At 26.6% G+C, this 13,819-nt stretch overlaps 1 protein-coding gene across 1 annotated transcript in view; it reads left to right on the plus strand.

The window, feature by feature from the left end:
- The first annotated feature begins 10,941 nt into the window (after positions 1-10,941).
- The window catches only part of LOC107031171 (COP1-interacting protein 7), a 10,283-nt gene continuing 7,405 nt past the window's right edge, over positions 10,942-13,819 (plus strand). Inside the window, exons 1-5 of the mRNA XM_015232429.2 lie at positions 10,942-11,268; positions 11,451-11,593; positions 12,776-12,955; positions 13,411-13,531; positions 13,614-13,653. Of these exons, the coding sequence (XP_015087915.1) occupies positions 11,535-11,593; positions 12,776-12,955; positions 13,411-13,531; positions 13,614-13,653 (400 nt within the window). The 5' untranslated portion in view covers positions 10,942-11,268; positions 11,451-11,534. The remainder of the gene's footprint in view (positions 11,269-11,450; positions 11,594-12,775; positions 12,956-13,410; positions 13,532-13,613; positions 13,654-13,819) is intronic.

Consider the following 13,819-nt stretch of genomic DNA (forward strand, 5'->3'; position numbering starts at 1 on the left):
TATATATATATATATATACGATTTTTTAAAAAAAGTTACTGAGTGGAGGTGCACCCTCATAAGTGCATGTGGGTCCGCCCCTGTCTCTACCTTCACATAATAGGGATAAAGCTATGGAAGTACCACTCTTCTCATGCATCACGTATGTAATTATAATATAGACCTGTTGTTGTTGAACTTAAGTTGTCACTTGTTCAATTTAATTTGATGTGCCTTAAATTTTTGCCTTCCAAAAGAGTACAATTTTTTAAAAATATGAAAGATTTTGAAAATATGTGGTCTAAAATAAGTCATAAATTGTGACTCTTCGATTTAAGATTATAAGTCTCACATTGGTAAAGTCGTATGGCTCTAGGCCCAACTAGTGGCGCGTTTTAAAGTCATACGGGCCTAGGCCCAAATAGGAATCACTAGCGGGACAATTGTATTAGAGTAACTCTTGTGTTGGGCTTGTCGATGTGGGCCGGAGCTCAATTGAGTTTACGCAGATTTCGGTGAGGCGAGACAAACCTCAGTGTTGTATATAGGCAAATTCCATATGATGGGGCAAACCTCAACGAGGATGCTAATGCGATGCCCCAGCTTAAGATTAGAAGTCCCACATCGGTAAAACACAATATAGATGTTGGGTTTTTAAATAAGCATGTCTTACTATCTAGTAACGCGTTTTAAAGTCGTGTGGGCTTAGGTCCAAAGTAGATAATATCACTATTGGACTGGACCATTACATAAATGTTTGTGGGGCTATAAATCATACCATTACGGGTTAAATTTATATTTGAAAGTTAAATTTATTCTAAGGGTCGTTTAGACATTCTATGTGAAATCAAACTGATATGAGGTTGAAATTTTATTTGAGCATGTATTTTGAAATTTCTTAAGTTGTATCTTTTTTATAGACATGAAAAACCCACATGTTGTGAAAACTATAAAAAAAAATTAATTCTTTCTAAAATCTTACTAACTGAGCAAATCACATTTCATAAACAAACTATCAGCATATCCTAAAATGTCATCGATAAATCACATTATTTCATGTTCCTTTTATAAGTAAATATTTGCGGTTACAAAATTTTAAATTAAATACACATAATTTTATAAGGATTCACTAGTCGACAATAGTAGTAACTAGTTATTCTTTAATATAATTCATTTCGCATGGTACAAACAATCTCCTCACCCAAGCATAATTTTTTTTTGTAAAATTTACAATGATGAAACTCTTTAATCAAAATATAAATTTTTGAAGATTTGAAATATCAAATCATGAATTTTGGAGAATTTCGTATTATGATCTCAAATTGTATGTCTATATAATTGTTGAAGAAGAAGGAAGTTGATGATTGGAACATGTCATAGGAACAAGTTCGACGTAACTGACTGACGTGTCTGCAGCAAGTCTTGATTGTTGAAGAAGAAGGAAGTTGACAATTGAAACATGTCAAAGGAATAGGTTCAACGCAACTGACTGAAGTATCTGCAACAAATGTTGATGAAGAAGGAAACTGATGATTGGAACATGTCAAAGGAACGGGTCCAACAAAGTTGATCGACGAGTTTACATCATTGTTGTAGAATTAGAGTCGCATTAGGATAGACTAATTATATTAATTAGGATTATATTATGACTAGGATTACTTATTTTCTAAATACAGTAGTAATATGTATTGTAGTGGTACTAGGTATAGTTAACTTAGGACTCTACAACTCTATCCTATATAAGGAGCTTGTAACTCAATATTATTTTCATCAATACTATCAATACATCAATACAATCCTTGATCTCTCTAATCCTAGATGTGAGATTTCTACGATAATGACTTAAAAATCATGATTTGAAATAATGACTTCATATCACATTTTCAAACACAAATTAAATATAAAAATATTTTATTTTATTTTATTTTAAGACTGACTACAAAATAAAGTGTGTCTCATAAATTGAGACAAATAAAATACGTACAATTTTTATTATTTATAAATTATAATATTCCTAAAGAAACCGATATTCACAAAGAATAAAAATATAAAAAGTGAATTTCTCTTCGTCTTCTTTTTTTTTTTTCAAAACAAGAAGAAAAAATAGTGATTTATAATTATGTCAACCAAATATTAATTTCTCTTCTCTTTTTTTTCTATGAGCCAACTTTGATGTAATTATTGATCAATACTTTGCATTCTTGTAAAAAAAATATTACCTCAAATTAGTCATGATTTGTATGAACAATAAATAATTATATGGGTTTACTGTGATAAATATTTTTTTAATTTTATACTTAATCAAATCTATCATTTATATTATTTTCAGTCAAAATCATAATTAATTACGATAATATCAATTGTAAGGAAGACAAGTATGGCTTGTCAAAAGTTTAATAAAGAAATTTGTTTCTCTTAATAATTACATTAATCTACTGATAATTAAAAAAACATAAATTTAAATGTCCAAATGCATAAAATACAGATTAATTGACAATAAATGTCTTGAGTATATAAGGAGTCACTTGATTAATTTTAAGATAATACATATTTCTTTTCTAAACCTTGTCTACTTCGAGAGAAAATATATTTTTTCTTTCTGAAGAATCGGAGAATATCATTAAATTATATATTTTTGAAGTTGCCACTCACTAGAAAAAATTCTCTTCATATTTAAAATTATAGGGCATGATTGATTTTTTTTTAACATCATTCCTTACTTTAGAGAAATTTTTCATCATTCATACTTCGAATATAAATAACTCAAATTTTTCTCCTCCTTCATTTCGTGTATTACTTCGATATCCGTTATGTTATGGATCATTTCGTACTCACATGAAATTCACAAATCATGTGTTGGTCACTCATCCGTCAACGCATGAGAGAGATATCATCTTACGTTCTCATGCATATGCATTCATTATTTTATTGACAGAAAATCCGCAATGTCATCCTACCGATAAGTAGACAAAAAATGGCAAGAGGAAACAATGTTATACAGATAAGTAGGGGCAAAGCACCACAAGTAATATGCTACAAATGGAAAAAAAAAAAAACAGAGTTTGAAGGTTCAAATTCATCTTTAAGAAATTCAAATCAGACTATTGTTTATGGTACAAGACAATTGATAAATCAATTGGATGATCATATTTCATCAAATGTAGGTGAACTAGTTAACATAGCTGAAGAACAAAATGATTTGAACTTAAACTTGCGGCTTTAACGACAACAAAATTTACGTGGATCTTCTTTGTAAGAATGTCTAAAAGTGCAAGTCTGTTATTGTATTTTATTTTATTATTGGTCAAACATAATAATGGTCTAAAATCATGTTACGATTGGAGTTTGTTGTTTCTTTCATCTAATATTTATGTTGATTTAAATCATCTAAATTGATTTATTTGTTTAAATATAATTAATGTCATTTTTATTACTAAGCAAAAATATAAACTTTTGGCTATGAAATTATATATGATACCTCGCACGATACTTTTTACCTTGTTATTTAATTAACATCAATTTCCTTATCGCGCACTCATCCCAAAAAAAAAATTGTGTAAAAATAAATGGATATTTGTTTTTCTCATTTTATCTATTTTCTAAAATATAAGTAAATTTTCGAAGTGGTTAATTGAGTAGGTTTCAACTTCTAGATTATTCTTCAACAATAAAGTTGTAACTATAATCCAAGTGAAATCGAAGATAGAAATTTACCTAATTGTTCTCCAAATTATTTTTTTTTCAGTTTGTAAATTTCAACTTTTATTCTTATAACTAGAGTTGTTTGTGAATTTTTGTGAGTTATTTAAAGCGAAAATTGTGAAAACGATTTTTTGAATTTCAGAAAATTGTAACAATTTCGAAAAAATATGTTGTCTTGGAAAAGAAATTTCCTTGTAAAATTATTTTCCAAGTGAAAGTAGGAAAGTCACGTTCCACTAGTGACTATGGTAATTTCATAAGGACTATTATGTCACTTTTATATACAATTAAGTAAGTGGATTATTATGATAAAAAGCATGATCATGGGCACAAATATAATGATATACCTATTGAACTTTGAATAGTAAGTACTAACATTTATAATTTTTTTCTAATTTGATGTCAGGAGCTCAAATTAAAGTTTCGATTATATTCGAATCATGCATTATAAGTGATAACATATTATTATTATTTTCCCGCCTGATGTATGTATTGAAGCTCTGATTAAGTTCGAATAACATATGATATATGATCATATTATTTTATTGTTATTTTCCCACTCAATATTCGAAACCTGTATTAAAATTTTGACTAAATCCAAATCATATCGGAGATCATAACATATTGAGTAAAGTGTGTTATTAGTATTCTTTATAAAATATTAATATATCGAAGATGGTTCAACAGCTATATTAAAGATTATTATTATTCTACTAGATAATTATCCTACTATTGTGTAGGCACTAAGTCTATTTCATGATCATGAAGATAAAGCTAAATATAATGGAATTATTTGTGTATTAGATAATGATTATTTCAAAGAGAAAAAAAGTTATAATGGACTATTCGAATTTACTCTTTTTCTTTTAAAAAAGAATAATCTAGTTTGACTTAAAATGGAGTTTAAGAAAAAAAAGATTTTTAATCTTTGTGATTCTAAATTAAAGTTATGTCAAATGTACCAAAATGTCCTTTAATATTTTGGTCTTAAACATGTCACGATGAAAGTTAAAGTTAAAATGTTGCCAAAAAGAAGAAAATGAGTCATTTTTTTAGACAGACTAAAAAGAAAATAGAGTCATTTTTTTAAATGGGGAGTAGTTAATAATTCACAAAAAATTGAATATTATGAAAATTACAATTATATTTACAATCATATATATGTAAAATCGGCTAATATATTCTTACTAATAGGAGCATGATATGTATGTTATTCTAATGTTACGAAGGTAGAAATATTATTTTCGATAAACTATTAATCACTGAGAATATACAATATCATTTCTATAGATTTTAAAAGTCTTTTCATTAAATATGATGTTGCTTTTTGAGTCCAAACCAATATATATATATATATATATATATAGTTTATAGTTNTATATATATATATATATGAGGATCTTCAATCCGCCTATGTAGCATGCCTCAATGATGAGAAAAATATATATATATTTTTTAAAAAAATTAGGACTTTTTAGATTATTTTTTTTTACACAATAATATTATGTGTATATATATATTGCTATTAATAAGTTATTTAATAAGCATTACACCTCCTAATCTTTTAATAGTATATATAACACCTAACCTTTAATTTAATAATATAACTCGTAACCTTTCATATTCATAACCTTCAAAATATTTAATATAAAAATTATAACTCCTAAATATTATACCTATAAAAACCCACTTTGAGACATTGCATGATGGTCATTTTATTTTTATTTTCCTTATTCTTCATTTTTTGTTTTTTTGATTTGTTAATTTCTTTTGTCTTCTTTGATCTGATTTTTGCAGGAGAGGGATGTATTATGAAAAATGTTATATATTTTGCATATTTTGATTTTGTGAGGTAAAATGATTTGACATGTCAAATTATAATTATCATTTTTGTTCTATTGTAATTACATATATATATTGATATTATTAGGTTGGATTGTTGATGATACAAATCATGATTCTTGTATAGAAAAAATAATTTGTTCATTTTTTTTTTTTGCTTCTCTTTGTAGTTTTTTGAGATCTTTTTCTTATTCTTGTAGTTTTTATCGACACTGATTGTCTTTATTCACTTTGTAAATTTGAAGAACCGAATTATGTTATGTTGAAAACATGATCCTTCTTTCATCTTCAAATCATATATAACTAAATATTTTAAATATTTTTGCTTGATTAGTCAACTATAATTTTATGTCTTTTTGTTGTTATTATTGTAGGGATTGTATTTATGTTATGTTGAGAAATTGATCCTTCTTTCCCCTTCAAATCATATATAACTAAATATTTTAAATATTTTTGCTTGATTAGTTAACTAATTTTATGTATGTTTGTTGGTATTATTGTAAGGATTGTTTATAGTTCTCCGGTTAAACCTCCGATGCAATAAGAGTTGATTGGTTCCTTATCAGATTAATTAATTAATTGAGAAAACGCCAATATATCTTATTTCTAATTTCGTCTAACAATATCTTCCTCCTCACTAGCTATAAAAATGTTATACACATATATAATAAATATAAGTAATAAAAAAAGTAATATATCACATCTCAATATAAAGTAAATAAAATACTAAATATTAAATACAAATATTATATAGCTAAGAATCAAATAAATCGATTCCTCTTATAATTTTGTATCTCACAATCACATAAAAATGATATGGTAAAAATACATAATTTTAACGTTGCATTATTTATTATATTATTTATAGGCCAAATGTTTCACAATTTTGAGAATTTAATCAATAAAAAATTAAATGTTTTTTAATTTTATTTTAAAACATCCGTATGATTACTTTTTTTTTTTGATAATTTCAAAAAAATTTCTATTCCTTTTGATTAACTTTTTAATTCTATGTCCCTTTTTAAATTTGTTTTTAATTAATTTTTCTCTTAATAGATATCTCTCCTATAATATAAAATAAGAGAAAAAGTATATATTGTTCAAAATAATAGTAATTACTAAAAATAATATTTATTATTAGAAGCATATTTGGAGACTTTTAATAATTTGAAATTTCTAAAATGAGGTAAAAAGAAAATATGTCATATAATAAAATAAATCATAAAAATGGTGGAGGATTTTACTTAAACATATTTTTGTTTATTAAAAAAATATGTAACTTTTTAAAACCTTTTTCCTCTTATTCTTATATATTTATTTTTAATTTAATTTTTATCATAAACTCACACCTCTTCATCTTTCATAACCTTTATACTTAATTAATACGTATTAGTAATACCTATAACTTCCAACTTTATACCTTCATAACCTTAAATTACTTATGTTTAAATTTGTGACATCTTAAAAGCACATCAAAAAAATATTTCTAACCAAATTTACTTATGTTTAGCTTATTTGTCCTCTACTTTAATCTTGTAATGCAAAATCTATCGACAAAGACTGCTTTGTGTAATTATTTTTACTTCTAATAAGAATGATACAAAATAAGATATATAAAAGAGTAATTGATTTGTTTTTTTTCATGAAATTATAAGAGCAAGATCATTACTAAAAGTAAGACAAAAACAATTCTTGAAAACATTAAAATGTATTTGTAGATACCCTTAGCAGGGGGAGATAATCAAAATTATTATGAAGTTATTTTTAAATTTTAAATAAAATATGAATCATGAAAAATCTAATAAAAATTTATTAAGAGAATTCATTTAAACATTTTGCTTAAACTAATAAAAAGCAAAAGACAAGCTAACTTGATTATGTTAAGATACGATGCTAATTGTTACTGTTTTAAAAAAATATATATAAATTAGTAAAAATACTAAAGACGAGCAAACTTCATTCTCTTAATTACGATGCTAATTGTTTGTGTTTTCTTAATAGAATTAAATAAGCAAAGACTAAAAAATAAAAAAGAAAAAAAAGAAAAAAGGGAGACTAAAATATAGTGTTAAAATAAATTTAAAAAAAACTTAGAATTATAGAAGAGAATTTATCAAGGAAAAAATTAATACAGATAATCATTTCAAATATACTTATTACTTAACCATTCATCCTCTATTATAATGATTCTAAAAATTTACTTAAATTTTTCTCCTACACTTTAAGTATAAGAAAATATTATTTATCGTTAATAATTATAAATATTCATATTATTTGTGAACAATTTTTTTTTATGTTTACTTTATGTAGAAAAAATTCAAGAGTCCTATTATAAGTTTTTAGTAGATAAGTTTTTTTTTTTTAATCTTGACATAAAATCTTTTATCATTCATTTATAATTGTTCATTTATTACTTATTTTATTATGCATTTTAACAATAATATATTATTTTTATGTTAATTCTATATCACTAAAAATTATTTTACCGAACTAAAATCATGTATCACCCATTTCCTTCCAAAGAATCAATATATATAGAGAACTTTATATTTTAATATGTAAATATTGAAGTACATTTTTAAGTCTTCAAATTATAGATAACTTATCTATTACTAATAATTTTTCATATTTCTAAGTCTGTTTTTGAATTTATTACTATTTTAATTCTTTGATATTTTTTAAAAAATTTAAAAGACTAAAAATCTCACTTTAAATTTTTAACAAACATCAAAGTTAACCATATTTAATTTTGAGAACTCATTCAAATGGATAATGAAGTCATAAATTCTTAATTATATATTATAACTAACATAAAGGAATAGGTACTATTCAACCAAAAAAAAGTATAGGTATTTGACCGTACTGCTAATTTAAGGTATTTATTTTTTGATAAAATTAATTCATGAATTGAGTTGAAATTAAAAAGCTAAATGATAAAATTTATTAACTAATCTATTTGAATTTGAAAATTAAATAAAAATGAAAATTTTTAGATACCGCGCATAGCGCGGCTAAGTTTATTAGTTTGTTAATAAAAATGAAGAATTATTTACGACCTTATCGAATCTTTTCGTTATTATATATATATATATATATATATATATATAATTTTTGTTCAAAAACAATATCCTAAAAAGTGAACAAAATGAAAAAAATATGGAGTTATGACTTGAATTTTATCTTTTCTATTTTGGCTGTGCTATGCTTTTTCCTTTTCCTTTACTTAATTAAAGTTACCGTTTGACAATGAATGCTTTTCATTTTTAATTTTTTTTAATTTTTTAGTTGAATTTCAATAATTATATTTGGCCATAACATTTCAAAAATATTGAAATTCATCTCAAAAGTGAAAACAATTTTTTTTTTAGAAAAATATCAACTCATTTTAAATTATATACAAAACTTCAAATATAATTTTAATTTCTATTCATAATCAAACACAATATCTATTTTGCTGTAAAATTTCACAATTTTTATCATCCAAAGGGGTGCTTGAACTCTACTGTAATCACATGACCAAAAATGTTTTCTTTTTTCTATGAAAAAAAATTAGTATAGTATAAAATATGATAACATTTTGTACTGTATTTACAGTAAAATTATATTTTATGCATAGCACTATTAATAGATCCAGAAATTTCTATTAGAAGCATCCAATGTTTATTTTTCCAATAATTGACTTTTTATTCATGACAAGTTTTTGGCAAACCAATGCAACAGACATACCATATGTGATTATCGAAAATTTGATAAATATTTTTTTAATTTTTAATTTATAACATATAAATTCAAATAAATATAAAATCGTTTTTGATAGAAAATGACTTATGTCCATTAGATTAAATCTATTTTAAAATAAAAATTTTCAATTTAAATTATAATTAAATTATTCTTAAACAGATAACAGATATCAGATATCGAATAAATGAGCAAGCATACGGTTTGAGTATTTTTTTTTTCTCAAAACCCATTAAACTTTTTTTTTGTTGAATATTTTGTTGTTCATGTGCCAAAATTCATTGTATATTAGTATTTAGGTATGTATTTATAGTGACATTGTGATTCTTTTATTTCATGTCTTAATTGTCACAGCTATTTCTTTACATATTTTGGTGTCGTGTTGTTTAGGAAGAATTCATTTATGTGGAAAAAAAAAAAGCTTATAATTTTAGAAAAATATTTTTAGATTATTTTTCTGCCACAATTCGAAATTATATGTATGTGCAAATTGCAATACTTTATAAGATCTGAAATTCGATAAAAATTTAAATTTCCATATACCTAACTAGTCTTATTTCTTATGAATTATATCTTCACATGCAACATAACATATAATCATAAACTCATATTGATTCTAACAATAATTTATGAGACACAATTTATATTCATAGATAAGACGAAAGCTAATCCCAAATATGCAATTCTATTAAAAATTTGCTTGGGGTTTGGGGTGTGGGGGTGGGGTGTGGGCAGGGACAGAGTCACCTTGGTACAATTCGAATTTTTTTGATAGAAAATTATGCTATTTATATATAATTAAAATAATATTTAATATAAAAATAGTAGATATCGAATCTCCTTTAGCTATTTCATGTGTCTACTTTTATAAATTTTGAACTTTTTTATTAAAAAATCTGACTCTACCACTTATAATGCGTGAGAGTGGGGTTTATCCTATAAAAATTGTAAAAAGGGTATGTTTTCTCTCTACCCCCACCCTAGTACATATCTACATAACTCAGGCACATACAACAATAACACTACATATTTAATATAATTCGATTTCGAAATCTTTTTTTTTTATAATAAAAATATGTAAAAGCTAACGTCGCAATCCATAAAAATAAAGAGCAGTATTATTTTTATCTATTTTTAACTGTTATTTTTTTTAATCAAATAATAAATACTTTAATCAATATTTTATAATATTTTTTTATCATATTAATAAATAAAAATTACAATTTATAGGATTAATTAATACTTTTAGTATAATTTTTAAGTATTTTAACTTTTTTTATTTAACATATTCAAATAATATAATCTGATCTAACTTTAAAAATTAATCGAATTAAATTACGAAAAACACAACATAAATAATATTTAAAGCTATCTCAATAAATAAATAAAACCAAAAAATTAAGTGCATATAATTGATGTACAACTGCCTCTTTGACTGTCACCACCCAAAAAAAAACCAAAAAAGAGGGTCTCATTTTCCTAGGCGCAAATTAGCATCACTCACTGTGTTTTTTTGTTTTTATTTTTTAATTTTATGTTCGATATTTATATCGAAAAATTCATTGTTAAAAATAAATATTTTCTAACAAAAATAATTTTGAAACTCTAAAAGTGTTGACCTGGTTGGTGGTTTTCTCAACACACTCCCATTTAAGGGGTACTTTTGTCACTTTATTGAAAAAGTTCTCTTATCACACCTTCTCCATTTTGTCCTCTCATCTTTTAGTGCTCAACTTTTTATACGAAAATACCTAAAATACCCTTGACCTTTCTCTTTTTTCACTTTAGGTGATAATATATCCAATGGTGGAATCTTGTTCTTTGTTAGTATATTGTAAGTAGATTTTTCTCTCCAGTGGGGGCATCCAAAGTTGCTCTCTTTCTTCGGATCCTTCACATATAGTGTGTGTTTGTGTGTTTTTTTGAGCTATATTGGGTGATGGGTCAGTGAGTTTTTCTGCATGTAAAGGTGGAATCTTGATTTTGTTGAATGACATTTTGATTTGGGTGAGTGTTAATGTATGAAAACAACCAATTAAAGTGAAGTTTCTTTTAATCTTTTTGGACCCTTTTGCTGTTTTTTGTCTAAAAAAGTGGGTTTTTGTGTTTTTTCTTGTGTAAAAAAGGAATCTTGATGATGAAAATAGTGAGGTTTTACTGATTGGTTCATTTGGGGTTGTTTTATTCAGCTTTAGGTTTTGTTGTTTCAAGATTTGGAAGCTTATTTTGAAGATCTAAGAGTTGGTGGTGAAGGAATTGGAAGTGCAAGAATCATGAAGTCGAGTACTCGACTTGACTCAGTTGTTTTTCAGCTTACTCCTACTAGAACTAGGTATGTATACTGAAAAATGTTGTCTTTTTATTTGGTTAATATTTCATGAATGGTGTTTTACAATGATTTGTTGCTGTGTTTATATGGATGTAGATTGATCTCTTTGGTTTTATATGGTTGATGATGATTATGTTCAACTTGTTGTTTTCTTGTTAGAGGATTGTATGTCATGTCAGACATATGTGAGATTCAGAGAATTTTTAGTTTTAGCATAAACTGAGTTTGTCTTGAATTATTTGCTGGTGATGGAGCAAAATGGGCCTGAATATAGCAGAATGGATATAGAGGATTCATATGCAAAATTCAACTAGTCTGACATTGAAAGTTTAGTTGGTTGTTGACTTATAATTTTCTGTCACTGTTACATTCCCACATTGGTTGGGGAATCGAATGGTGGTTTGCTTATATGGACTTGGACAGTCCTCCCTGCTAGCTTTCTTTTGGGGTTGAGTTAGGCCCAGGTGTCTTGTGAGAAATAACTGTGTAAAATGCAATTCAAACCTCCTTGAACATATAGATTGAAAATCCAGTCGGATATTCAACAATCTTGTTATGGAGCCTTATACTGTCTTCCTTTTGTGAACCTGTGAATATGTGATTTTGATAAAAGTATGATGCTTGGGGTCTTCTATCATTTCCTCAAAGGTGGCTAGAGCTTTTCTGATTCGCAACTTTTCATAAAAATCACAACTTTTCATGCAAGGGGAAGACTAGTTTTGGAAATAAATAAATTAACATGGTTTGTTTATGGTGGTACCACATAGGCGCACCTAAGGTTCTCTTTAATATATTTGTATGATATGATTGAATCGAAATGGCATTGCTGTCTGATTGTCGAAAGAGACTGAAATCTGGATTGATGTGAAAACTGCACCCAAGTTAGCTACTACTATTGTTTTATCTTTGTTGAGTTTTTTACAAACTGAAAAATCAAGAGCATCTGCAGATGCAATTTATCTCTCTACTTGTCTCTTCGTTATAGGATCCTGGGTGCCAATATTTTGGTCAAATAATAGAACTTTGAGTATTTTGAGTGGCATTGCTGTAGTCATTTGGTTATTGTGCCTCTGGATAGTAAAATATGTTGCTAAGTGTAATGTCTTTCCTTGCAAAAGCATTTTTGAAGAACGTTGAGCGGAGCTGCTGACATTCTCTGTACTAATCAATTACATATTTTTTCAGGTGTGATCTTTTCATTATAGCCAATGACAAGAAAGAGAAAATAGCTTCTGGATTGCTTACTCCTTTTCTTGCTCACTTGAAAACTGCTCAGGATCAAATTGCAAAGGGTGGTTACTCAATTTTGCTGGAACCAGATGCTCACGCTGATGATTCATGGTTTACAAAGTGTACAGTGGAAAGGTTTGTGCAATTTTATGTGGAAATTGTAAGAATTCCAACTATCAATTTCATGTAATCTTAATATCAATTTTGTGTTGACATTGTAATCTATCATGTCTCATGTGCAAAGGGATAAACTTTTTCAAATTCATTTCTCTCTAAATGCGTCGGAATCTTTGTTAGGGACAGTCCATATTGTTGCAAACCGATAAAGGAAACTTTTACCCTCCTTTCTCTCTAGCCAGCAAGCTAAACCAAATAACTCTTGTAAGCATTTGTCATATAACGTTTATTCTGGAGTGTCCAGGAGTTCAGTCATGATTGCTTCACACCTTGTTAGATTAAGCTGTTTTGGCACGTCCTACAGATACTGAGAAAGATTACAAAAGAGAATACAAGTGTGATAATGGTGTAGAAACATATCAGTCCGGTGTTTATTTGATATCAATTGGTCCAATGTTTCTTTCTGTTAATAGGTTTGTCCGCTTTGTGAGCAATCCAGAGGTTTTGGAAAGGGTATACACCATTGAATCTGAGATCTTGCAGATTGAGGAAGCAATAGCACTTCACGGAAACAATGATAGTGGGCAGGGGCCAGTAAGTATTTACTTGATCTTCAGAAATTCCATGTGTCATTGATTGTCAAGACGCCACTCCAACAATTTTATTTCTTCAACAGGCTGAATACAAAGAAGCTAAACCAGCAGGAAACATTGCAGGTACTTCTGAGTGAAAACTTGTATCATTATTAACAGAACAAGGCCAATTCATTTTCTTTATCGTTCTCATCATCACACAGGTCAAGTGATACTCTGTTCTAAACTCTATGGTCTTGGGTTCTTGGGTAATTTGACTTTTCCCACTTTTAACTCCCCCCCCCCCCCC

The sequence above is a fragment of the Solanum pennellii genome, chromosome 9, assembly GCF_001406875.1.
Source record: "Solanum pennellii chromosome 9, SPENNV200".
NCBI lineage: Eukaryota > Viridiplantae > Streptophyta > Magnoliopsida > Solanales > Solanaceae > Solanum > Solanum pennellii.